The sequence below is a fragment of the Notolabrus celidotus genome, chromosome 17 (genome assembly GCF_009762535.1).
Source record: "Notolabrus celidotus isolate fNotCel1 chromosome 17, fNotCel1.pri, whole genome shotgun sequence".
Taxonomy (NCBI): domain Eukaryota; kingdom Metazoa; phylum Chordata; class Actinopteri; order Labriformes; family Labridae; genus Notolabrus; species Notolabrus celidotus.
Window position 1 is genome coordinate 7,918,114 of NC_048288.1, and position 27,998 is coordinate 7,946,111.

General features: G+C 40.8%; 1 protein-coding gene and 1 long non-coding RNA gene across 6 annotated transcripts in view; one reads left to right on the forward strand and one right to left on the reverse strand.

Moving 5' to 3' along the window:
- Window positions 1–11,364: 11,364 nt before the first annotated feature.
- Window positions 11,365–27,993, reverse strand: crispld1a (cysteine-rich secretory protein LCCL domain containing 1a). The gene is made up of 15 exons (XM_034707059.1): window positions 27,734–27,993; window positions 26,840–27,194; window positions 19,638–19,756; window positions 17,681–17,813; window positions 17,442–17,557; window positions 17,244–17,344; window positions 16,960–17,151; window positions 16,215–16,275; window positions 16,061–16,127; window positions 15,163–15,293; window positions 14,982–15,025; window positions 14,787–14,859; window positions 14,603–14,678; window positions 14,360–14,493; window positions 11,365–12,413 (listed from the first exon to the last, which is right to left on the reverse strand). Exons 2-15 carry the CDS (start codon window positions 27,098–27,100, stop codon window positions 12,362–12,364), a joined length of 1,560 nt encoding a protein of 519 aa, XP_034562950.1. The 5' UTR covers window positions 27,101–27,194; window positions 27,734–27,993; the 3' UTR covers window positions 11,365–12,361.
- The window catches only part of LOC117829404, a 53,348-nt gene continuing 44,776 nt past the window's right edge, over window positions 19,427–27,998 (forward strand). For all 5 annotated transcript variants that reach the window (XR_004634617.1, XR_004634615.1, XR_004634616.1 and 2 more), the window contains exons 1-2: window positions 19,427–19,534; window positions 19,647–19,779. This is a non-coding gene — a long non-coding RNA (uncharacterized LOC117829404). The remainder of the gene's footprint in view (window positions 19,535–19,646; window positions 19,780–27,998) is intronic.

Genomic DNA, 27,998 nt, shown 5'->3' on the forward strand with positions numbered 1-27,998 from the left:
TAAGTAGATCCCTGGACTTATTCCCATGAGCTCTTTTGAAATTATTTCACAGATCAGTCCTCATAATCATTTTAAATTAAATATCACGTTAAGAAAAAACAACTTCATTTAGTTGTTCACGCACTTCTGTAGATGCCCTTGATCTTTAACGACCCTTTAAAGACTACAGTGTAAGCTCGTTGGGACTCAAGCTAAATGACAGCACAGCAGGACAGATGCTAAATGTCAAGAGGGTCTAATCCAGGCTCTAAGAAGCCATGGCCTCGCAGTGCCCCCCCTACAGGCCCTGATCCTCAAGCCCTTTAGACACTGTGTAATTATACATTCATCAACACATGTGGTGCTGTGTCTCTGTAAGTCATCATGGACCAAAAAAAGAGGGAAAATAAAGAGTGGGGATAGACAAGCGTGACTAATATGTACGCCCTGTAGAGGGCAATATTGTCTGCTGTGTTTGGAGGTTTTACTTTGAAAGGGGGATTTAAATGTCTCCATGTTTCCACTGTATGATAAGGAGAGACTTTAAACTTGTCCAAGGTGTATGAGGAATATTTAAGATGTGCAAAAGAAGATTTATTTGTGCTGCCTGAAAAATAAATCTGTTGTGAAAGTGATTTTCTTATTTATTTCAAATCCAAAAAAAAGTTGCATAGCTCTGCACAGAAACTAAGATGCGTGGTGGTTTAACGTTGGCAGGTGACATCTGAACTCAGTACATTTAATATGGCCATGCATCAAGTGATACTGTGCAGATTCATGGATTTCTCTGCAAACAGGGCCCGCTCTGTCACTTAATTTGGTGTAAACACAGTTTTAACAAGCAGGATCAGAGCTCCAAAGGGTCAAGTTTGGCTAAAGCTGCACCTAAAGAGCTGCAGGTTATTGGCTTTCCTTATTTAATCTGACAGGTTTCATATAAAACAGGTTTTCCTTGTGCTTTTCCTCAATGGCCGTGGCTTGTGGGCCCTTCTTCGGGGATTGGCAGCAGCACATGACTCCAGTGCTCACCGTCCAGGTTGGGACAAAGCTACTCTTTTACCTCCCGGGCCCCGCTTCACAACGGCTCATGTGTGAGCATGGAAAAAAGAGTGGAAATCAAACCTCCTCTGTAAATACACGAAAGGTCAGAGATGACGTCAGAGTCCCGGGGACAGCTTCTGCCGTGATTTTCGCAGCCTCGTCGTTGGCGCCTGATTCGTCGCAGCTCTTAATATTTTGCACTCCTTGCTCCCAGACCATGATCCCAATATAAATACACGAGTCCACTTCTGTCACAGGATTGTGTTTGGTGTATCGCCCACTGCTCATAAGTCTGTCTGCTGTAGAAAGTGTTGCAGCTACAAAACGACTCATTTTGCTGACTCGCACTAAAACTTGAAAACAAACTTATTCTGGATTCCTTTTGATGTAGTTTACTGTGAACTGTAGTTTTTTACTTTCTTGTGCTGTGCTCTTCTTCCATCACCCCTCCAAACCTTAGCTCTACTCTTTTTTTCTTGTTGGTGTTATGACTGACTGCAAAGAAGTGTGTATGCCATCTTCCATGCATGGCCTTATTGGTAGGTCATGACCTTCTTCTGCAGCTCCTCAGACAGCTCTCTTTTGTCCTGCCAGGCATCTCATTCTCCGCTCCAGATCTCGCTCAAGATTTATTTTTCTTCCCTTTGCAAACAAGTGTTTGTTTTTCACGCAGCTCCTTAGATATCAAGTTCTTTGAAACTCAACCCATTTCCTCTATTATCCACAGCTCTGTGTGTGAAGAGTTTGTTATTTCTGTTATCATTAATGTAATCACAACTGACCTACATCTGGAGAATTAACAGGAAACCTGTGTTGCAACATTGATCCAGAGATAACGTGCAGGCTAAAGATTTGGTCCAGGCTATCAGACTCACAGATATGAATTGGTTATAAGTGCCCAGATGATGTGGTCTTGTCATTATTTATCCTGAGGGTGCACATCTAGCAGCAGTGCAGTCTGGGAGGCAGCCAGCTCCTTCTGGAGAGGTGTACACAATTTTCCTTCTTCCACACGGCTTGTTTTAGGAAAGGCTTTTACATGTGGTCCACGTCTGCATCCAGAGCACTAAACTACCTCACTGACACCCATTTATACAGGAACAAATGTCAGTGTTAGTGTCTTATGTGGGTAAATTGTTGACAATAAATCATCTGATTTGCAGTTCGCTACCAATAAAGCATCTAAAAATATGGCTGTCGTGCTGCCTGCCGTGACAAGAGTAAGATGAATGCCTGTTCGTCACTGCGTGCATACAAAGATGTGCACAAGAGGGAGGGAGACTGAGGGAGACAGCACAAGAGCTCACATGTGAATATGACACATGTTATTCTCTCTATCATTATGTGTAAGGTGTAGCTTTACCACACCTTTTCAGTATTACATTTAGATTTCCTGACTTCATGGAATGCATCTCAAATGACCGATCCAACCTCTGTACAACAAGCCAAAGTAATATTTTGTCCTTATCTGGCTTTTTAAAAATCTGCATCATGAATTTGTTTTAGAAAACTTTTAACAAACAATTAATTGCAAGTAGAAAAAGGGTTTCTTTTGTAGGTTTTTACCTTAGCCTGTATAAATAATGGACGTAGTATCCGTGACGTCACCCATTTGTTCCTGAGCGCTGTTTTGAAGCCAATCGTCGATAGAGTAATTAGTTCCTCAGACCTAAACTTTTTTTTGTACCATGCTGTAAACATGTTTATTTCTGCTGCTAAGATCGTCTTCTTTGAATGGGTGTGTATGTGGTTTCTGATGTTTCTGCCGCCAGCCTCAAGCGGATGCTCCATGAACTGCAGTATATAACATTTCCGCATAGGCTTTATATTTCGAGACTGGAGGTTGCCGCTTGTTTTTTTTTTACTGTTAGTAATTCGGAATGAAGAATCTGTGTGACAACAGTTAAGAGTATTTTGCAGACATTCTGAGGTTCACTTTGCTTGTGATCTGAACATATTAACACACCTCAAGCTGCTAACTGGACTGTAAACAATGTTGCATAAAGGGAGTCTTTGCTAGATAATTTATCATTACATGCTGGCTACACTGAAAATACCAAGAAGTTGGCTATATTCCCCGTTGTTGTATATCCTCAACAGAGGACAGCTGATCGGAAAGTTTTCAGTTGTGTTTTTGTTTATCTGAGTATATAAAAGCACAACAACCTTGCAGGGCTACAAACAAAGAAACCCACCCTTTTGAAAAGCCTCATTATCTTCTGTTGGTGTGACTGTGGCTCAGTGGTAGTCAGTCATCTCTCAATCTAAAGGTTGGTGGTTCAATCCTGGCTCTCGTGGTCCAAATGCTGAAGTATCCTCGAGTGAGACACTGAACTCCAGTTTCTCCCAGTGGAGTGATCTAATATTTGGTTGCTTTTTGAGACTTTTGGAGAAAAACAGGCACATGTTGATAGTTTTTGGTAAGGTTTTGATAGAATACAATAAAAATAGTAAATTGAATTAATATAGCACATTTCAAAGGACCAAGGCTGCTTATTATTTCAAGGCAGATATTTAAAACCATTCTTCCCATCATTACAGCCAAGATAACCAACACAGAGAAAACATAAAGTAGTTCCTCAGTTTTTCCAGTTTTTCCATTCTCATTTGGCAAATCCAAAGTATCAATCTGAATTTCTGTTTATTCAGCTGAATTCACTAAATGCTCCTGAGCACCAGTTTGAACGCCTACTATAAGATTTTCAATCTTCAGTCAAGTAGTCTGCTGTGTTGGTCACGCGAGAGCCGGTTGGTAATGACTGGTTATTATAAATCAAATGTCTGAGACTGGTCAGAGGCTTGTTTTAAAAGCACCAAGGCCTAAAATAACTCAATAATTATATGAGTCATATTGCCACTCAGGAAAAGCTTATTTTTTCAACACCAGAGTACCCACTCCATCTATTTTTTTTTTTGCAAAAACAAATTCAGTGTGTCCATGTAAGTGTAATATTTTTGGATCACGAGTGGAAAAAAACGACTCCCTGTCAAATTTTATGTTTTTGTTCACCTGCCAAAGTAAAGGTTTGACAAAAAGGAGCACAGTTTACCGCTGACAGCCAATGCTTTTCACCTGGGTGCTGACGGCTCCCCTGAATGCATCACTGCTATCTGGTTCCCATACAAACTTGTTGGGATGTGACATAGCAAACAAACAGGTGAGTAAATGAAAAATACAATTAAACCCAAACATTTACAGCACAAACAAATACATGAGCATATAAGAACTCTCTCCCCTCAGGTGTGTATGCTCTCTTTGACATGGTCTGCCAGTCTGCTGCCATGCAGCACCACATTTAGCTCTGCAAGAAGTGCCAGACTGCAGCCGAGCAGAGCGCGGTGAAGAGGTTATTAATGGCTTTCCTTATTTTAAACGACAGTCTGAAAACACTGGTGGCACCATGCAGACCCCTGCTAGCTGCAAGCTTGTCTTTCATCCCATCTGTCTTCACAGCACTCAGTCTCCTTGGTTCTAATGGGCCAGTGGCTGTCGCTCTGTCAGTTTGCTCTAATGCAGCCTCGTCTGTCTTATGGGGCGCTCATGAAGGCAAACAACGATCCATCAAAATCAACTGATGTCTTGAACCTCTTCTTTAATTATTTTGAAGCTGTCCATCATTATTTTAACTTAAGTGTCAAACGATGTTTAAAACTGCCCCTCTAAACTTTATTTCATGACACTTCAGTTTTGTTCTGTTTTTTTATGAACTCTTAAAGTCAGGACAAGATCAGACATTCTGCAGGCGGCATCCCAATGTTAGGAGCATGAAGGTCAGGCAGAATCAAAACTTCACGCTGTTTTCTCTCACCTTCAGGTTATCACTCTGCCCTTTTCTTCGGTCCCCACCACTTTCTTGCTCTCGCTCTCCACTTCGTCCTCCAGCCTTTCAATCTTCAGAGCCTGTGAATGCAACCTATCACCACACCCTGCTGTGAGTTTTGACACCTGTCTGATGTATGCCTCTCTTTTCTTCTCACAGAACCTGGGCGCACATGGACGGCCTATCAATCACTCTGCAGAACCCTTTCCTGCAAACAACAGCCAATCACAAGTGTTTGGGTGTAATCTAACATGATGTGATTGAGCATACGAGTGAGTGCATGAATATGAGAGCATCTAAATGTGTATGAAAATGGTTTTTAAATGCAGAGGCGGTTTTTGAAAGGTTTGAATGAAGTAATAAAGGTTGTCAGCATCCTTCAAAACCACACACACACAAACACACACACCAGCTCCTTTCAAAATCTGTAACAATTTGGAAGGGTTTTTTTCCAACCTACAAAACCTCTAAATGGTGAGGCACCATCATATCAAAGAGGTGCCCTGTTACCCTTCTTCAACATTACTCTTCAAGGATGTAGGGTTGCTTGTGGTTTCATAAGTCTCAAAGATTTGTATGGGAGGCAGATTTTTTTGTTATCATTAGGCTCATCTTTAATGAAAAACATATACCAGTTTGGATTTGTGAGACAGATGCCCTCCTTAATTTTAAGAGGGGTTCAAAAAATGTTTACTTTGTTGAAGCTTAGAGTCAGGGCTAGCTTAGACCTGCCCCTAGTTCAGCTGCTAAAGGCTCCCAGGTGTCACCAGCATTGGGCAATTCTCTGAAAATTAGTAATAAGTTACAATTACATGTTACTATTTTCATAACGTAAAATAATCACCGAATGACTGCATTATTAAAGTAGTTACTTGTCCTTTATGAATGCACCTTGCCCCATGTCTCAGCAGTGTTTTGCTGATTAATTCTCTGAAAGCAGCAGACTCAACAGTTAATATGGGAAGCATGTCACCAACAACATACCTTGCAACCAGTTTGTTTAGTCCCTCAGGGCAAACAGAATCTGGAGATGGTGCAGACTAGAAATCTTGTTAGTCAGTTGGGCTAGTGTGAGCCACACTGTGGCACTGGGCTCTCTGGCAAGCGTGCAGTTTGGTTACGTGCTTCATGAGATAAGAATTACTAGTCTTAGCAATGGACAGAGTTTTCCTTCCTGCATGTGATATTCTTGCTCCAAGGACAAAAATGAAACCTCTCCGGCCAAGTTGGATAATTAATCTTATGGAGAATGGATGTAGCAATTTACTCGCATTGATGATAACTGTCTTTTAAAAAAAAGAAATATTAATATTGTGCTTAAACTAAGCATACTGTAATACCGTGTAACTAATTGCTTCATATAAGAGGATGTTTGTCTCTGAAACCAGCTAGCTAGCCCTTACTGCAGTGCGTGGCTATTACTGCTGCATAAATCATAAGGAGATGAAAAATAAAAGCAAAGTTCTCTACCTGCACCCAAAAAAAGATTTCTCACAGGTTTGGGAATTTTTGGGGTATTAGGTAAAAGATGGGTGCTTGTGGCAACGCCAATCTGCAGGTATTGCAAAAGAAACAGGTACCGCACCCACCAACCTGTTTCCCCAACTTTGCCTCCATCATCCTAAAGATGTCTAGTTTGCTAGCCTTGGAACAGGAAATGTATGATTTATTTATTTGTTTTATCGTTAAGGCCAAGTCATCATAATGTTGGATTTGACGATATTATTTTCTACTTATTGTTAGGCAGTTTCTAAGAAAGAAGACCATTCTCCATTATGGAGATACGAAGAAGAAATTAGACTGATGGCATGTTTATTTTTTTAAGTTTCATATAGATATGGCAGTCATATCGTTCTGAATATTTTCGGCCATGATGATCTTGAGGTGAAAATCTGATATGGAGACAGCCCTGTTATGTAGTTGTCGGCCTTTTCGATGAGTGACAATTCCATCTAAATTTCTGTAATTTCAATGAGCATTTTTTATTTAAAAATTAACTCCAATACTAGTTACAGCTAATATTTTTTTTACGGCTAAATAACATTTTAGTAACGCGTTACTCATAACACTGGGTGTCACATGCCATGGGAAGTTCCCTTCCTTTACCACTCTGTCTCATGTCTTGTGTTTCCTGTTTATTAGATCTACCTTGTGGTCTCTGTAAGCTTTGAACTGATCTATTTGTGTTTCTCTGCCTTTACAGTATGTCTGTGGATTTGGATACCTCTGCCTCTTTGACTGCCTTCCTTTGTACCTGCCTTTTTGAGGTGTGCATTTGAGACCTTACACAAGAATGGGCTCATTAAAAACAGAAAAGTATTTCCTTTGCATTTAAAAAAAAAAACGCAAAGGAAATACTGACAGCAACTGTAAGCGCTGGAGTGTGCATGCCAGACCAGTAGGTGGTGGTATAACTTTGTAATGAAACACAACACACCTGTGCATAGAGTTGTTCTTCAACAGAGAGATGAGTACAAACAAACAAGAAGACTATGGCGAAGGCACGGTCGAACATGGGACTTTGACGCTTCTGTTTCAGACGATGTTAGTATTGCTCATTTACATGTCTACAGAAGGGGTTGTATTTTCAGAAATTACACTCTGGAAAGAGTTATCAAAAGTTTGTGTTTTCAGTCGCCCAAAACACAATTTCTGTTTAACTTGTCGGCCAAAATGTAAAAATAGTTATGCAAACTCTTTTATCCCCTCTGCTATTATACTGATGAATGATGAAAGCAGTTCTTAGAAGAATGTCCCTGAAAACTTTTGTATTTTTAAGATGTTTTTTTCATTTTTTATTCTTGCAATTGTGTTGATGAATTTATTATTTTATTCTTTAATGACAAGCTCTCTTTTACAGATCTCCTGTCACTGACATGTTGAGTGTTGAGTGTTGTTACTGATTGTGTTTTTGTTTTGTTTGTTTGATCAGCTGGTAGGCTGTAAACTAAATTGCTCTTCTGGGATCAATAGAGTTCCCTGAATCTGAATAGAAAACCGTTTTCTATTGAAAAGGTCACTGTGTAACAAGACTCGAGTCCACATCCTCGGTTCAGTACTGACACCAGGGGACATGGGTGACCCCTGTCTCTCTTCGTACCATGATGTTCCAGTCTTCTTCTACTTCTTCTTCTTCTTCTTCTTCTTTTTCTTCTTTGTGTTTTATGGAGGTTTTTTTATCTTTTACTTTGTAACCTTTATTTAACCAGATGAGACCCATTGAGATCAAGACCTCTTTTACAAGGTTGGCTTCCAGCTTAATGGTGCATTACCACTACCTTCTCCGTAGTGTGGGTCAGACAGTGAACTTACCCCTCTGAACAAATACACTTCCTTCACTCCCTATACACCCCTTTACCCTAATTTGTCCCTTTATACAAACCACCTAATCCACTCATTATCCTCCCAATCCATCTCAAATCCTGTGAAAAACCCCTATGTTCTCTAAAAAAAGCTACCAAAAAAAAAGCTGACCTGTGCTCTCTCACCCATGCTCAATACTCCTTTCAATGTGAACTCCCCCACTCCTAATTCCCCTAGCTCCCTCCTCATCCTTTCTCTCTGTGTGCCATACTCCCTACACCTCATGATGTTCTGGTGTTTTATGTTACTGTCTTTAGTAATGAGGGAACTCATCTGCCACCAAGTATTTTCATACACACAACAAACAACAAAGACAATTCATGATTTAATGCATATATATATATTTGCATATGTCATGAGATAACTTTTGTTTTGATTTGGCACTAAATCACTAAAAAAACATTAAATAAATTGATTGACACACGCAGTCATGCCCCTTTCTCACTGCTTTACAACCACTAACCTGTCCTCCATATGTTACGAGGGTCACAGTACATGTACCATGTGCTCCTCCATATGTGAATGTAATTCTGCACATGGGCATAGATTTTTAATCACTTAACCCAAACATGCTGATCCAATAAAACCCATGAAAATTAATTTAACAAGATTGCATTTGTGTCGTGCCACATTGTGTCACCATCAGAGTGGTTGATATTCAACTCATCATGCAGGATTTAGTAGCTTTTGTCAGGGGAATAACACAGACTGGCAGCTTGAGTCACAAGCAATTGCAGCCCTCCAGACATCATAACAGTACTGGACATGGATACGGTGGAACCCATTAGGGATTGGTCATTTCACACTATTGCTGCTTGGAGGCAAATGAGGAGTGACGACCCCGCTCCCATGTGACAGACCTGAAGAGGAAGCCTGGGACATTAAGAATCAAACGCTTCCGCTGTCCCAGGTATGAATGAATGACCTGTATGGATATTTGGGGGTTTGGGGGTGGAGGGAGGCCACAGAGAGACTTTCACGTCTGTATTTTAGACTTATCCCTCATGTGGAGCAATGGATTTTGAAGTCTGGGGAATTTGATTCAGTCTTCACCAACCCACACAACCGACCACTTCAGTGAGTCCCTGAGGTACTTTGATGTTTGGTGTTTCAGCTTTTCATGCTTATCCACTGGGTTAGAGTATATGTGTAATGACTCATTGCCAATGAGGTTTTAGAGCAGATTGTCAGCTCTAACATGGGGACATTATCAGCCCTATCAGAGGAACAGCTCAGGGGCCATTTGATGTAGCCGGTTGTTGGAATGGCTTTCCAGCTGTGGAGTGCCAATATTTGATCACTTTAAGAGATATTCAGCTTATTTCATTCATCGACTTTAGAGGGAAAATTGCCAAAGTCTGCAGCTTTCAAATAATGATCCCAGGTTTATCTATGATTACGCTGGGGAAGAACTTAGTGTACGATGGAATTTGAGGCACACCTAAAACACAATATGGGAATCTACATGGTGCACCACAATACCACAACTGTTTTGTTACAGCTCCTGCAAGGAACTTTCACTTTGTGTTGATTTGGCGTACCCTGTGGACAAAACTGCACATTGTATATCTGCTGATTCTGTCCTGTCCATGAGCAAGTTTTTAAACAAAGAAATCTCATCCCATTTTCTTTTTAATTGTTGTGGAAAATGTAAAAAAAATAAAGTTGTGCTCACAGCTGGATGTGAATTGCTTTATCGGGCACTTACCTGATAGCAGCAGTTTCCGTCAATTAATATGAAGATATAACCAGTCAACACTGAAAGCCTTGTTTACCTTATTAGGTGATAAAGAAGCATCAACATTAGTCTCTATATGTAATTACCATTTCATTTCTAATTCATAACCAACTTACAACACCTCACAGGAGCTTTGATTTCTCATCTATATTTGACTTTGATGGATTTTTTTAAAATTACCTGGCCTCCTTACTGATCACTCATTTGTGTTAAGTACTGAATTCTGATTGGTCATGACCCCATAACGACAGTTATCAATCCTGAATAACAAGAGCGATATCAGAGAAAACCAGATCACACGTTATAGAAAATCAGTTCAGGAAAAAGAGTCTGACACATCTACTGTATAAAGTTTATGATTTCACCTCTGCCTGTTGACAATGTGGCAAAAATGTTTCTGATAGCATAAGTGAACAACTTGGATGTTTTTAATATTACTCTAAATTTCTCAGGAGAACACAAAACTTTAGATTGGTGATTAATGGCTGACCATGCACCAGCAGTGAGAAAAAGACAAGAGGTGGAAAAACCACGCAGGTAGGGAAAGAGATGATTCTAAGTAAGCTGATAAGATAAGAACACTGTTGCAATAGAAGAGCTACCAACTAGTTTTGTTTTGGCTGCATTAATGAAACATTTTTAAATCAACAAAATCAGCGTAAATTAATATTTAGGCTCAGCTTGTTTTAAATTAAGTATCTCAAGTTGGTAGCAAGTTAATAAGCAGGATAATTTTTCTCTGTCTAGGTTGTGTTTTGCATAATTACCCACTCACTATACATTATGCCTTGCATGCAGTGGAGGAGCCAGACTTTTATGACTTGGATGGCCAAACTTGGGCACTGACTTCTGTAGGGGTGGCCAGGTGTGGTCTCTGCTATTCACATCTACTTTAACTTCTAACAGAAAAAAGAACCCAAGGATGGTATATTCTTGTATATAATTTTCAACTTTGAATGGAAACCCAACAGACTGGCAACATTTAAATCTGCTGAAATAATTCTTTAGGGACTCAAAAAGAAAATGCTTGTCAAAAGTCACCATTTTAAGAACCAACGTAAGAAAATGATCCACACTGCAATGCAAAGAAGCTGCTCAGTCTGTGAAAAAACCCAGATAGTTTCTTTAAATATAAGTGCTGCCTCTGACAATGCAAATACCCAATCATATTTTAGAATTCGCCCCCCACCTTGCTCTGCCCCTCCTTACATGGCTAATCAAAGTGCTTTGAACAATATGTTTTTGCAAATCAGCAGTGTTTAAGTTTCAAAGGAGAGCTGATTTTGAAACCAGGTGATATTGGTTATTAATTCCATAGTCACACATTAATAAATCAGTTTTGTGGTCTTTAAGGATCAAATGTAAAAACGATGCTGCTGGAGCATCTGATAAATATCATATTGAAAACAAGTAAGCAATGACTGCTGTGGTTGTAATGTTTTATTGCAAAATTGACTTTTCCTAACAAGCTGAGGTAGGAAAATATGTAGAATGCAAAGAGAAAAGAAGACACAAATACAACATACTGCCCATTATACTGGTTGTATTGAGACAAAGCTGAGTTGGTAAAAACAACAAATAAGTTTGTTGATTTAAACACCGTTCCCCTTCAGCCCTTAAAACTGTTGCACAGTATAACTTGTCTTTTATAGTCAGAGTGAGATGGATCACCTGAAAACAACTTTGGGGTTGCAACACTCAGTAATTTGTGATGCATGATGAAGCTGGGCACATAGGTTTTGTTTACAGAATGACAACTCTGAGTGATGAGTGCACTTCCCGACCTGCAGGGAGTTTTAACTAAACCACATTATCTGGAAAAATGATCAAACAAAACCCATCACACTGGCAATTACAATAATACATATACATAAAAAAACCACATAGCAGCATCCTTTATAAATCATAATGATATAAAGCGTAATCATACAAAAATAAATGCATTACAATTTGTCCCCAAATTATTAAAAAAGTACAAAATATGTCAAGAAACCTCTCCAGAGCACCAGTAAAAATGTGCCAGACTTAATACAATACAAAAGATATTCATCCGTAAGTGCCATTATAATATAATAACCTATGATTTCTATAAGATAGTTACTAAAAAGGGCAAGGCAATGGCACAAAGACAAAATACTTGTTATAATATTAACAAATATGTACAACAACATATTTACACTTCATTCAATCCCCACAAAAAATGCAGCAAAATGAAACCTTTATGTGAGTGAGCACTGAAATATTCTTTTTGTTTATGTGTCAAGTTTTCTGTTACGCTGTCATGGAGACGACCTCTAACCCCGGGAGTGTAGCAAAGCCAGAAACATTTCAGTCATTGAGTTTGACAACAGGGCTTGATTACCGCCTATTCAACAGCCCAAGTGCGCTCTCTGTTTGGTGAAGCCGCCCTCAGGGACACTCAAATCACAGCGAACACCCGGAACGCCTTCCCTCCAGGAGGGTTTTGGAGGCTGCGGGGAAAGAGACAAACAAGACTAAGAGTCAGTCTGGGTGGGTGCGGCATGTGTCAGTTATAGAGCACGTCTCAGCCTTTTTGCAAAGAGAGATGGAGGTGACATACACACACAAACAGATAGACTTCAGGTTTTAACGGAGAAATGTCCGCGTCAGTGTGTTGTCTGACACTCTGATGACAGATAAGGCGCAAACAGATAGAGGTTGAAGCTCCTTGGGGAAAACAGATAAACCACCCATTTTTACAAAAACACAGGGGACTTCATGTGTTAATCCAACAAAGACAGACATGTTGTGAAGTTAAGGGGGACAGATAAATGATTGGTAGATACAAACAGACGTCAGGCATCTCAGCAGAGTGACAAAGATAAATGTGGTGGAGAGAGACGAGGAGAGAGAGGGAGAGGAGGGGAAAGGAAAAGAGACTGAGTGTGTGTGTGTTTGTCCTCTACACAGGTCAATTTAACAATACCCACCCTACAGACAGAATAATCCAAAGTTGTGGCTGTTAAAAATCTTTAAGAAACTAGAACAGACCACACAGTATGTGTGTCACTAACAGAGGCTGGTACAGAGGTGTAACCTTAATGCTGTCGTGAGGTGGTGCAGCATGGATTCAACACATGCTCTCTCTTAGTTAGCATCAGTCAAGTCTTGCACAAGCAATCACAATCTCCCTCCTTTGATGACAGTAAGAAAAGTCCCCTTTAATCCAAAGAACTCATTCATACAATATTTTATTGTATGTTTCCAAAGTTATTCAGTGATTCAGAACAGCTATAACATTTCCTCGAGAGCTACATGTTAAACTCTGTAATAGTTCTGAACTGGGTTGGTAATTCTAGCCTGGTTTAAGCTTCTTAACATTCCAGTTACGGTACAAACCGAAGATGTCTCTTCCTTCCTCCTCTTAGTCGGCGAGTGACGTCAAACCTAGTTGTGTTCCCTCCCTGCTATACAGATAGATACAGATCTCTGGCCTGCAAACAAGCCTGGTTTTTGCAGGAGGTTTGTCCCATCGCACTACTCAACAAAACACTCCAGTAATTTGTCCTGTGTGTAAATATGTGGGTTCATGTGAGATGTGTGGGGTGATCTATCTATCTATCTATCTATCTATCTATCTATCTATCTATCTATCTATCTATCTATCTATCTATCTATCTATCTATCTATCTATCTATCTATCCCGTATAAATGATGAGAAACACAAGTAAAAAATACGCCACTATGCTGACGATGCAGTGTTCTACTTGCTGGTGTTTGTCGGTGCTGGTTCACACTCTTGTTAACAAAGTTTCTGTATTACTTTGACACTGTTCTTTTAGTTTTGAGGTAATTCAAGGTCACACAATATATAAAACAAGTGTAGCCCCGTCGTTTATTCTAAACAAGGTTACGATTTCGAGCTCCTTCCTCCAAAACTAGAGCTTTCTGGTTATTCTAGGGCTTTTCAAGGAACTACAACATTTAATTATTGTACATTTAGCCTGCCTAAGCTTCATGTAATCAGAAATTTAAGAAGTTTATGATGAGACTGACATTAATACAATTTGTCATACAGACAGTGCTCGGACTGTAAATGCTTGCAGTATCCATCTTTGTCAAAACATAAGCTTTGGACTTTTACTTCTTTCTTGCTTGTTTGTTTTTTTTTCCTCATCCTTGACAAAATATTCAGCTTAACAGCCTTGTTCTCTGATTTTATTTAATCATATCTATTAAAATTGAATATCTGTGTGGTCTGATTTAGAGAGCAGCTGTTTTTACTAATATAAAATGCCACCATCTTCTGTGTTGTTACACCGGAAGTCTAAGTTTAGCTGTGTGGTTGCACTAACAGCCCACAACAGATGTTGATTTTGCACAACAAAATTGAACAGGACAGCATTTTTTCACACTAGCTTAGCTTGTGGAGGCTGGTAGGTGGTGGATTTTATACCTTTCAGAGGAAATGCCATTTTGGAATGAGGCAATGTAATGTTTCCGCTTGTCAACTGGCATCACATCGATGTATCCACCCACGCCATTCCTGATTACTCCAGCGTGCACTGCTGCTCGGCATATACTGGACTTCTACAGACACAAGCAGAAGGAAATACATGAAATGCTGACTCAAAAACAATAAGAAGACCATTGATTTCCCAGGTATTTAATTAGTTTGAGTATACTGAGGTTGACTTACATCAGAGTATATTCTGGTACCGATTAATCTAGATATACGAGGATTCTCTTCTAAACAGTTCCTTGGGCAGTAAAGCCTGAAAACAAATATGTAGACATTAGAAGTGACTTAAATTAACAAGTTTGCAAAGCTACAGTTGAACTTGAAAAAGATTGACACAGATCACAAGAGTTCAGACTCATACCTTGGACAATGTTTTGCAGGCTTCTCATAAGGACACAGCTGTGCAACTGTGGTTTCACATGTGATGGCTTGTACTGCAAGAAATAATAATTATAGTGAGTGTCAACAAACACAGTTACAGCCCAACCTACTGGAACTAATTCAATATAAATGTGACAAATCTATAATTTTAGTGCGACACTATTTCAGTACCAACCTGCCACTCTCGAGACTGTGAAGGAGTTAGCGCTTTGATACTTTCTGTTAAAGAAAAACACACAGCAATGGATTTAGATCACATTGATTGAGACTTAAATAAAGTATGTTAAACTGATGTTACCATCAAATATCATAAGTTTAAAGATGGGTTGATGTTGTTTCAAATGCTATCCTCTCACCCTAGAGACTGGACTCCATTCTTGTTGGATTTGATGAAGAATTCCTTTCTTCCTTCTCTTGTTACGTCCAGCCAGCCTCCATCGTTGTCTATAACACCAGCATGCAGACCAGCTCTGCACACACTGGATTGCTGCAAATGAGAGATGCATTTTTTAACATCAGTGGTCTCTTGTTGGAACAGTTGTAAGCAAGTAGCCATTCAATGTTTTGCCAGAAAAAAAATGGCAGAAACATCTGTGTTAATTGATGAAAGAGAGAAGGTTGCCAAAGTTTCCAAAAGGTGATGAGTTCTTGAAAAATCAGCCAAAAATTCTGAAAAATTGACTGTCTTCCCAAAATGCTATAACTACAATGAGTTTGCACAAAACTTGCAATTTTTTTTTTTTTTTTAAATAAGTAAGCAAGGACAAAATCAAAAATTCAAATTTACTTTTACTAAAAATCAACATTGATGTTCTAAAAAATGTTTTAAAAAAAGTCCATTCAAAATTCTTTCCATTTTCATTTCTGTCCATTACATAAAATTCCCTTAACATTTTTGAAAATTTCAGGAAAAAAGTCACAAAATTAGCAAAATTTTCTGATGAAAATTCCCCCAAAGTATTTTAAAGATTCCATAGAAAACTCCTGAATATTAATTTATACAGTGTTTTAACATGTCTATTAACAATGTTTCTGAACATTTCTGTTGAAAATGATTGAATATTCCTGGATGTTCAGATAAATGTGAAGTAGTAGTTCCCACAATTTCCAATGAAAATGAAAAAAAAACACCCCAAAATTCCTGAATTGTGTTTTTTTTAATTCCGTCAAAAATTCTGGTAAGTTTCTGAAATTCACTTTAATTCTCAAATGTTTTGATGCAACCAGAGAGCATGGCAAAGATTGTGTTCTTACCATTTCATAGTATACTGTTCCCACCACCTTCCCTGTAGCGTCCAGGCACCCAGCAGGACACTCATATCTGAGGATTAATAAAGTAAAAATAAGGTGAAATGTCCTTTTACTGTATTTTTGTGGTGTTTTTTATTATGATTGCTCTTAAGCATACCGATTACATGGCGTTCCTTTACACTGATCTCGGAGCTTGGTGTCACAGGTCACAAGCTGAGCTGAAAAATATAAACAAGCAGTCCTTTCAGTGCTCGTACAGGAACCAACATGCATTAATCGGCTGCTCTGATGCAGGCGACTTGCTCCTATAAGCCTGAGTTGAGTGAAAACCCAGAAAACTTTTGTTGTCAGGCTGCTTCAGGAACCAAAGCAGAGAATTCCTGCAACAAGGTTCAGGGTGGTCAGCAGTACTAGAGGAAGCATCTCAACTTACAAGTACAGGCCCCTTGCACTGCAGAGAGGAAGCCATTTAAAAACCACAGCGAGCCCCCCCTCACCCCTCTCAGCCGGCCAAAAGCAAACACACACTAAGGGGATCGTGCTAAAATAGACCCCCCTTCCCTGCTGCAAAGAGTGACTTGCAATATTACAAACTCCTCAGAAACTGTCAGGGTTAATCAGGGAGATGACAGATAAAGGGTGCAGAACATCAAGGCAATTTAAGATAAATTGAGGGAAAATATTTCCGGCAGAGGTCTATGTTTTATCCATTATTGCTGGTTCAACACTGAGCTGGCAGCTTTTCACAAATTGTCTGGTTTTGACCCAAATCTCCAAAAACAAGAGTATTTTTTTCCTTTACTTTAAGTGCACCTCCCAACCCCAGCCAGATCCTGCACCCCCCCCCCCCCCCATTTCAAGATGAAACTAGATCCCGAATAAACAGTTAAATGGCAGCTTACACATCTGCTGTGTGTTGACCACTTCATTCTTCTGCAGGTCCTCTGTGGGGGGCTGGGTGGGGGCTGGTTCAGGGAGACTGGGAGGCTCTGGCTTGGGGGCCCTCGACCATGGCTTCTGTGGAGTGCGGGGGGCCTCCGGCTCGATGAAGTTGTTTTCTTCCGTTTCCTCTCGACGAGGGTAGGAGCTGTCATCTTCAGGTAAAATCACATAAAGTGTAAAGTAAGGATACTTGTTTTCTTCAGACTAACTTGCTCTGACTATCTTTTTTCCCCTCCACACATACCTTTGTAGCAGAGGTTGTCCTTGCATCCTCCTCCATAGCTGGGTGGGCAGGCAGAGCAGGGGGTCCCATGTTTGTAAGGCGAATAGCCCCACCAGTTTCCCCTGTTCAGTTCATAGAACAACCAAGGCTTATTAAAAACATCAATTACTACATCAATTACCGACACATCAAAATGACACAATATTGTTTTCTGCTTACTTTGGTGAATAGTTGCAGACCAGATAGACTGCTTTGGCCCAAATCTGCCCCCACACATTCATGTTGTAACACATGTTGACCGCACAGCCAATCCGGCTGCTGGTGGCCCAAACCAGCTACAAAAGAATAACAACACAGACTATGAAAAACTGATTATAAATTTAAAATCTGTCAAGGATAAACTTCACAAAATGACCTCAAAACCTCCTGATGAATTGGTATGAGTCAGAGCTAGCTACCTGTGTATAATGAGTACAAACTGGGCCGGAGCATCTGAAGGGGCAGTAGGGGTTACACTCCTGAGGGTAAGGGAAGGAGAAGTCTTTCACTTCATCGTACCAGGCCTGCACATGGAACGTAGGAGGGCGATACCTGGAGAGATGAGTAAGCATACCTGGAATGAAAAATGTTCCAAACAACAAATCTTTTGTCTTGTGTCTCTGTTGGTGTAGGAGTTGGTATTATGCAAAGCTATTCTCTGCTTCCTGCAAGAACCCTTTCAAGAAACCATCTGCATAAAATGATGCCCATACAGTGGGTGACCTTTAAGCGTTGGAATGTATTTAAATAACTGTGGTTTTATTAGAGCCAAACAAAGCAGCTCTTGTCTTACCCTTGTGAAGATTATAAAGTTTAAGAGAATGTCAAAAATGTTTTGGACATATGGGAGGTAGCTAAAAGTTAAATATATGGCCTGACATTACTGTATGCATCAGGGATGATTGTCTTGTTGTTTGAATGGAAGTCTGCATTCAGACTGACCAACTTGTCCAGAAGTAAGAAAACAAAGATGACAGTCCAGATTTAGCACGATTTATTAAACGAGTCAGGACCTGGGATCACTGAGGGGACACATGTCAAATTACAGAGTGAGGCTCCCATTTGCAGAGCTAGCACCACCAGCCTTCCTTCTTGCAGGTTAACATCCACTTGTCTGTGCTGGGTACTCATTGCTCTGGTGGAGTGGTTATATACCAGTTTAGCCAGACACGGCCTACAAACAACTTTATCTCCATTTACTAGATTAAAATAATGCTAAACCACGCCGCACTGCAAGATAGCATATGTCAAATGTCCTTGTTTACATCCCGGTAGTATTATTACAGTAGCCATTGATAAGAGCTACAACTCCAGTAAGTGGCAGCTTAGGCATCACATATGACCAATGATTTTTTAAACTGACAGGTGTTTCTGGTGCCAACTAGCATGGATGGTGACGCTCAATAATTTAGTTGACTAAATGTGCACATCTGTAGTCTGTTATAAAAAGTACTGCCACCAGCATGATGTCACCTATTGGTTTGTGAACCTTTTTGCCTTTAACAGCCTTAAGTTTGGTGTTTTTAGAGCCAGAAGTGACCATATATGGACAATGGGCAAGGATATGCATTGTAATGTCTCCAGTTTCCAACCCTGTAGTAGTGGCATGTCAATCACAGAGAGCCCCGCCCTAAAGCATAAAAGACATTACTCTAAATGTGACATTTATTAACAAAATAAACAGCGTACTGTTTGAAGAAGTCTTGATGCCAACTACTGGGATCAAATCATCAATAGTAGACGTTTTAATGGGATCATAATTCAGATCAGAAGTCGGCTCATTTTCGTATTTTGGTTTTATACAGATAGTCTTTTCCTTTCCTGGAGCTGCCTTTTGTTGGGCATCAGAAAGAAAACAGGTTTCAGGCTCTCCTGCAACTTTCCTTACAAACTCTATGGGCGACACATTGACTCAAACGCTCAAAGGTTCACTTTTCTGCTCCACAAAGAAATCACTTGTTTCCCGTCTAGTATCTTACACTAAATACAGCTGTACAACCAAATCACAATGTAGTTACCTTCTGAAGTATCATTAGCATAATGGTCAACATCCACTGCTAACCATAGAGTGTGCATATATCTGTCAGAGCTGCCAGTCAGCCATTGGTTGGCAACCAACATTAGTAAATAAATTGCAGCAACAAGGCCTGACACTGATTTGGCTCCAGGTGTTGCTCGTTAATCTGATTAGAATCAAGCAGACATCTCGACTGTGGAGTGATATGATTGGATTTGGAACAAGGGTCTCTTGTGTGAAGCACTGCTGTTTTCAGGTAATGTATGGGGACTGAGGGGAAATATTCTTACCCTCCAATTTTAATCAATCTGTTCTGGATATGTGCAGATTATTCTTTACATTCTGTATTTCTCTTTTACCTTCCCCAGTGTGCTCCCAGGTTCTGTCCGATCTGAGGCAGCAGACCGGCAGGACCGTGCTCCCACAGACACGTCTCTGCCCACTCTTCAGCTGTGCGTTCCAACTCTGTGTCCCACACCTGCAAGAAAACAAGACGAGAAGGTAAAAGTTATACACTTAATTTACTTAAATTGCAAAAAGTGTTAACCCAAAGCTGCTCATGTTGCCTCTGGATATAGCAATAGCTTGTCACAGTGAAGCTAAAGTTTGTTCAGCTGTCAATAATGTGAAGTGAGGCGTTATTAAAACACACAGAACATGGATTATTTATCATGTTTTGATCGGTGCTATGGATTACAGCTGTTATGTGTAGGAAAAGGGAGTGATCTACAAACTCTGCTGATGTGCTGCTGCTGCTTTATAAGGAGGTTTTTTGCCTCTCTTCTCAGCTGACTTTCCCCAGATGGGTTTTCCCGTGGGATTGGGTGTTATTTAAAAAATGCAAAAGCTTTTTTCCCCCCTTAAGTAATACCTTCCATATGTCTTTGGTGAGATGTCTGGGTGCAAGCTTTTGTTACCTCTCTGAATTGCCCTGGCAGTTTAAGTTGGGCTCTGGTTGGATACTAAGGGATCATATTCCCATTCTGGGGTTTTCTGGGAATGCAAAGTGTCCTTCCTCTCTGCTGACCTACATTCTGCCATAAAAATATGTTAGAATAACACCAGCTGTAATTCTTTCGAAGGACACTATATATTCCTTTAATTGCACACCTTCACGTTCACCTTTAGTGTAATGTAACAGGTCTCTGCAAGGCAGTCAATTAGTTTAAGTGCATGTGCATGAATGTGTGTTAAAGCATGTGTATTAGTATACCAGCTGAGGTGTCAGAAGTTTGCACGTTTTGCACATTGAAACCTGGAAGTCACAGCTTACCATTTACCGAAATCTCATCCAATAACAGACTGGAATAACTAGCACACTTCCACGAATGCCTCCTCCCTCTCCTCTGTCGTCTGTCACCCACCAGCCCCACCAGAAACAACTGCTGTTCTCTGCATTACTCCCAAAACACACACCTAGCTAACAACAGGATGTCTGGCAGCTCTGCAAATTAACTTCAGCTCTTTCTGGGAATCTTGTTAGCTATTACAGCAAGGTAGGCCTATTTGTTTAAAACAACAAGGCAATATTGGCTGATCTGCCATGACTGCCCAGTGCTTTGCGTCACATTTCAGCAAAAATCCTTGTAAAAATCTCACACAGCTATGGAGTATATTTTTCATTCATCTCTTCACCTGCAGCAAAGGAAGCATATCACTGTTACAGCAACCTCATTTGGAGCTGCCTGTGGTCTGTCTTGCACAATAAGGCCAAATGATGACTGACAGAGCTTGGGCTAAAGCAGGAAGCAGCTAATTTGTTTACCTGAAACTCTACTCCTGCACAGAGTTACCTCTGCTGGCCTCTGTATGTCAGGTATTGGTGTATCTGTTTTGTAATCCCTGGTTATCCCCATGATGCTGAAACTGAAACATTGAGGAAATTTCAGCCCCAGTGGTGGAAGAATGCAGGAGCAAGCAGTTTGGTTATAACCTTGACTTCAATCCAAGTAATTTTCCCCTTCGATTTTCTTGACAAGTGACCTCCTTGCACGAATCAATGTGTGCACTGATAAGCAGACTGAAACACATTGCATTGAGCTGGGGTAACTGCCAAATGATCTGCAAACCACAGCACGTAAGGCGCTCTGCAGTTAAACGAGGTCAACACAATGTTTTTGGCCATTAATAGATGGTTATTGGTTGGAAAACATTTAGCTGAGGCCACAACTACGGAGGGTTTCCAAAGTTAGGTGAATGAAACCCTAGATCAAGTGTCTTGGAGGGGAATTCAGCTGATCATTGTTTCCATTAAAAAGATCTGAGATGCTATTGAAGCAAGTAATAACAAATACAAGAAGTAACCATCCGACATCCTTAAGCTAATGGAAAAAGCAGGTTCAGGAAGTGTTGACCCAAGCACATATTTCTGGGATGCTGAATTGTTACAGAGAGCAGCCGCCTTGTCAAACCTGCTGTTGTTTGCACAGTTATCCCAGCAGGGGAGGCCTCGTAACCAAGGTCCCACCACCCACCCACCCCGGCTGTACTTCTGCTGGGGCCCCGTAAAGAAAAACACCTTCCCTGCTTAAGTCTTTCAGCACTGCGCAAACAGCATTGTGTATTTCTTTTAACACTTCATTTACACCCAGGTTTTTTCTCTCTCTCTCTTCCTTGGTCCATCTGGTTGCATTCCTCAGGGTACTTCCTTCACAAGTTTGGGTTTCCTGCTCATAATCAATGGTGCTTACAGAGAAATATTGAAAAAGCAGGGTGGAAAGTTATGAGAACTGGTGAAAGGGAAGTTGAAAATAAGGTAAATAAGAAACCAATAGAAAAAGAGGCAATAAGATGGTGTGACAGAGAAGAAAAGAGGCAGATAGGTGACTTGAAGAGAAGCCTTAAGATAGGGAAGGTATACTTTGTTTCATTAGGGATGTTTCAGCTCACATCAAACATCACAAGGCTGCCTGTCTTTCGTGATGAACTAAAATATTCTGGTTTTCATCATGGGTATACACCAAGTCCAAGAACTAATTGTATAATGAGAACTAACTGTTCTTTTAGAGGTTCCTCTTCCTGGAATATTCTCCCCACCAATATGAGATCAAAAACAGATCTTCTTTCAAAAAGTGGCTAAAACACAAACCGATGAATTTCTCTTAGATGTCATTATGTAATCACTGTTTTAAAACGTTTTGTTTTATTGATTTTTGGTGCCATGTGTTTGTGACAATTTTTTTGGTTTCCATTATTTTGTAGTTTAATGCTACTTATTGTTTATTTGCTCAGATACCCAAATTATTTAGCATTTTCATTTCTGATTTTTATAGTTGGCTGCTATTTCAGCTATTTTAGTTTTGTGGATACTGTTTGATTTAAAATCGTTGTTTTTCATATCTGTGTTTTGTTGTGTGGGAAGACTAGCAACCACACTGTGGAAGCTTAACGGGATCCTAATAAAGAATATGGTCTTAATTTAGGTATTCAGCAAATACCATTATCTCTCATTCTCATGCCACAACTGGGACATAGTTTACCATGACAGCATAGCCAATTACTGTAGGCTTCACTTAAACAGAGAGCTCTCTCAGTGGAAGTACGTCATTCATCATGTTTACACAGTGGTCATGTTTTGGGGGGTCACACTCAGGGTGGGGAGCTCCAATGCTGTTATGATGCACTACTGTGGTGGTACAACTCAAGAAACCATTAAGCTTAAACCACAGGCTAAATAATGAGCAAAATCCTGAGCGACACTGGGCTTACTAGTTAACACAAAACAACAGCTAAAAGTTTTATTCATCTCTGTACCTCTTAGCTTACAGCTTGCTTGTGTTACCTCATGGTGTAATACTGCTCTAGATAGTGATCTGGACATTTTGTGTTGTATCCTGTTACACCACCAAGCTAACATTCGCTGTTGTCTGACCTTTACTGATAGATTTTCAAATATGTTTAGTTTTTTTTTTCTTTGAAAGTGGCTTAATCCCCCAACATGGTAATCCTTAAAAATTGTATTTGGTTGGCGGTTAATCTCGAAGTGATAAATTGATATAAATATGTCAGCAGTGCAATAACAATGTAGCTTCCCACCCTTTTATTTTATTATCATTTTATTAGGCTTTTAATATCTCTGTCAAACCTGATTAACAATAAACATGATAAAATATATCATCAAATATCAGATTATCTGCTACCAGAGTACCACTCCCCCGAGGGTACAGCTGGGCAAAAAACACAGCTGTGTTTTCTATTATTCACTTTGGATCAATAACATTTGAGCTTCACTCCATAATCAGAGCAGAGAAACCAAAGAGGCTATAGCTGCATATGCAGAAGGAAAAATCTACTATGAGAGCACTCGCTGACAAGGTTGACTTTAAAATGTTCCTCAAAATGTTAACATTCAGACTGGGAGGGTAATCAAGACTTTTAGAAACTCCAAAAAACCCAAGACACATTCCCAACAGGACATGATGCAGACCTGAAAGATTCAGGTTTGATCTTGACATCTGTAACCAAATGGGTTTTCTTCCAAAAGTGCCTCTAATGAGTCAAGAGGACAGGCAGTGAAGAGCCTCAGGTCGTGGGTATTGTCCCCAGTGGGTAAAACTTCAAGATAAACATTGGATAACTGGATTAGGATAATTCAATGTTGTTAATCTCGTTCTGGACCATGTTTCTTGCAGGGTGCGATTACAAGCCATTCATTTTGAGAGCATTTAGAGCAGGACCTGTTTACATTCTTGGCATTACATCAAGCGGTTTCTTGTGCGGGCTCAGGACTCCCTCAAGGGTACACCTTGTTGCCTCTCCTGTTGGCAGTATTCTTGGACAACTTGCAGGCGGTGCAGGTGAGGCCTGGAGAGAGTCCAGGTTTGTGACATTTGGGTGGCATTTTGCTATTTTTGGATAGCGCTCCCTTTTGGGCCTCACTGGAGCGTGGCCTTGGATTCAGAGCACTGTCAGAAGCTAGTGTAAGTGATTTTGGAGGACCAATATTTTCATACCATGGTATTCGGCTGCTGCTCTTTAGATGTCCTTTCTCTTGGAGGTTATCTTAGTGCATTCAGCTTACCAGGACCAGGAGAGGAATCTGAGAGACACTGGCCTGTGAGCTCTGAGGTTCAATTGAGTGAAGCTGCAGAAATTTGCTGGACTTCTTTTTGCCACTGGGTTTTAAAAATCACCCTCTTAATTCATACATACAGCAAAAACTAAATTATTATCATGCAAGAGTCTGAATATCATTTTCCATCCTTGTCAGAATTTCTGTAATTCAGTACTCTGGGTATTAGGTCCAAATTTGGAACTACTGATTCAGGGCAGATATATTATTCCAGTCCTTAATAGTTGTCCTACTTGATATCAATATCATCCCACATTGAATTCAACTATGCTCCACTTACAGCACAAGTCAGACCCTTCATCCAAATAATGTCAATACAGCCCCATCTTGAATATCTAAAACCACCACCACCTCAGTCCTGAGTTGCAGCCCACCCAAAGCCAAGTTCAACATCAAGGCAGGTGGGAACTTTCTCCCAAGATGCCGTCTGTTTGTCTTGCAGCGCTTCAAACGCTGACACTTCTCTGTTTATACCTGTGGGTCAACATGAGAGTGAGAGGCAGAAGCTCTGTGCCTCTGTACTGAAGGTGTATTGAAGATTTTGTGGATCGCTACAGAGTGTGAACGCTTATCCAGGGAATTTTGTGGGGCCTCTGTGCTGGATAATGACAGAATGGGAACGGAGCCACAGGGATAAGAAAGAAGGAGGCAGAGAGAGAGAAAGAGAGAGAGAGAGAGAGAAAGAGAGAGAGAGAGAGAGAGAGAGAGAGAGAGAGAGAGAGAGAGAGAGAGAGAGAGAGAGAGGAGAGAGAGAGAGAGAGAGAAGGCAAGGCAAGGAAGGGAAAGGAAAGGAAACAGATGAAGGCAGAGGAGGGGGATTTGAAATGATGTTATCTCAGCGTCTCTGTGATGATTGCCACAGAGGGTCAACCAGGTTATGGTTTAATACAATGGCACAAAATAACAGAGCTGACGGGCAAATAGCTATGTACGTGGGCACGGATATTTGTATGTGTGTGTGCATGTGTCTGGATTCATGAGTGTGTAAGAAAGCAGGGAGCATGTCTATGAAGTCTTCCAGTACACGGAAGCTGTGAGGCTTCTGAAAGGTGACAGCAGTTCAATGCAGACAGGGGGGAAAAAATCAGAGATATACAGAGCCCCTTTCAAAATAAAGTGCAGAAAATCACTGAAGATCCACTTTAAATGCTCACTGAACAGTGTTAAGCATGAAATATTGACTTTTTCGGATCTGCAAGTATGTATTTACCTCACATAAGTACAAGTCTCTCTCTCTGTATCAGAATCTTTCTCTCTAATTCTCTCTTGCCTCGCTCTTTTTCAACCTCCTCCTCTTTTAAATTATTCTGACACCTCTTTTGCAGTCTGCCTCTCCACTCTATGCACAAGCCTCCTTTATCATCTTTACACCTTTAATTTCATATCTCCACTATTTTCATTTCACCTTCTTTCCCTCACTTCACCTTCTCTTGTTGCATACCTCTCCATTTTTCACCCCTGGGTGCCCCTGCAGCTAAATAAAAGCAGCCCCACTGTAACAGGAGACAGTAGAAAGGGAGCTGTGCACTGCTGCTGCTGCTGCTACTGCTGGCTCAGCATTTCTCCACTAGAGTGTGCCTCAGCCAGAAGCCTGCCAGGCAGAGTGGAGCTTTCACACACACACACACACACACACACACACACACACACACACACACACACACACACACATAAGGGTTCCTCAAGTCCAAGCTCTCAATTATACAATTACATAGTCCAGCAATTGCCCCCAGCAGGAACTGTTTATTTGCCTCTAACATGGAATAACGCTGCCTTTTGTTCTGCAGCTCTTTAAGCAGAGATGAAAGACGATAAAAGTCATTACCTTCTGCACACTGAATTGATTTTTAACCTTCTTAGTGGTGTTGGTGGCAATGCACTGAGGCGGTCAAGCAGTAACTACACATGTTGTGTGTTTGGAGAAGTTCCAGATCTGCATAGCGCAGAATTTTTGAAGGTGTGGTGTGCATGTGTGTGTTTGGAGGGGGGTAGACAGCTGGTAAAACAGGCCCTTGTGCCGTGCTGAATCTAATTGCATGGTGAAAAGTGATCTGGCGTTGTACACACACGTGATGGCCGAAGGATAAAGTCAAACAAATCTTTTAGCAAGGGTAAAAAAGCAGTAGTAATGTGATCATTGGCAAAGGTGGTGGAATTCTTCTCCCCTGGCAAAACAATCCATGTCACATGGGTGCAGACTTGTGTGTGCGTGTGTGAGTTAGCTGGTAGGGGCTGTGTGGGAAGGTGCTTACATGCATGCTTGCTGTGTATGTTTGTGTGTGTGTGTGTGTGTGTGTGTGTGTGTGTGTGTGTGTGTGTGTGTGTGTGTGTGTGTGTGTGTGTGAGAGCCAAGTGGGACAAGTGCCAGCCGGTCTGGTGACTGGGCCAGTTCACTAAGCTACGAGGTCGACAAGTGTACAAAACTCTTAGTGGGGTCAAAACCAGGTCAAAGCATTTAGGAAGCAGAATCTGAGCCCTCCATCCACCTACCATGTACTCCATGTTGGAGGCAGGCGGATAAACCTGGCCTCGAAGCTTGTTGTGGAGGTCCAGGATGAGCTGAGCGTCATTGTCCGTAATGGCCCTCTTCCCCCTCTGCTTGGCCTTCCACCAATCTCCCTCTTCATCCTGATACTTTTCCAGAATTTGCTCCAGGTCCGTGGAGTTTGGTAGCAGCACCATGGAGATGGCCGTGTGGAGCAGCAGGAGCAGGGACACGCCCCTCAGCAGGGTCAGAGATACATGCCTCATCCTCAGCACTGGAAGTTGTGATGATGTTGAAGCTCTTTAGGGGTCCAAACTGGGAGCAGGACTAACAGACAGCCCTCCTTTTCTACAAAGAGTGCTGGCAATGGAGGAGAGAGGAGAGAAAAACAGGATTATTGGAACTCTGTATCAAATTTGCTGAATGACTTGAGTCAATATTTAACTTGGGGAGAACAGAGTGTTGGCTTGCAGACACTTGGCCACAGGTGACCTCATGAGGTTCACTGGGGTGAAGCATCAAAGCATCAAATGAGTATAACTAGTGAAAGTGTGGACATAGAAAACACCTCTAGTAATGAACCCTCTTTCAAATTCTACAACTTTTTATGTACATATGGAACAATCAGGAAAAGCAGCTACAAACATCATTTAAATCACATTTATTGCAGCTGTGTTACATGTAATAATGCACACAAAATTGTGCATTCCGCAGCTAATGCATGCACAGCACTGTTTGTTTAAGTTACATTAAGGCTTCACTTCAGCTTTTTGGTATGCATGCTTCAATGCTGACACAGGCTAATTAATTGTGCCAATACCTAATGGAAAATGGGAAGAGTAATGCATATTGAAACAGAAATGGAGTGCTGAGATTTATGAAGACTGGATATAATTTACCTTTAATGAATTGGAGCGCAGCCCAATGTTAGAGATCCTACAGAGATCAGTCTGTGAGAAAACTCCCGCAGCAACAAGAGAGAGAGAGAGAGAAATCCGGCTTCACAGTGAGTTTCAGGTGGAGCGGGGATGACTGTCGCTGGCTGCCATGTGACATAAATCAGAGACGTGACGTGCTGCCTTCACTCCAGTCTTTGAAAAGTGAGAGTGTGTCTGTCCTCCTTCGGGATTCTCGCTGTAAAGCCGCTGAAGCATCACTTATTCA

Coding starts and splice junctions, on each gene's coding strand:
- crispld1a (XM_034707059.1), bottom strand. CDS start 27,100: ATGAGGCATGTATCTCTGACCCTGCTGAGGGGCGTGTCCCTGCTCCTG. Junction 16,276..16,959: donor GGTCAACACACAGCAGATGT/GTAAGCTGCCAT, acceptor TATATTTTTCAG/CTCAGCTTGTGACCTGTGAC. Junction 15,026..15,162: donor AATGGAGTCCAGTCTCTAGG/GTGAGAGGATAG, acceptor TTTCTTTAACAG/AAAGTATCAAAGCGCTAACT.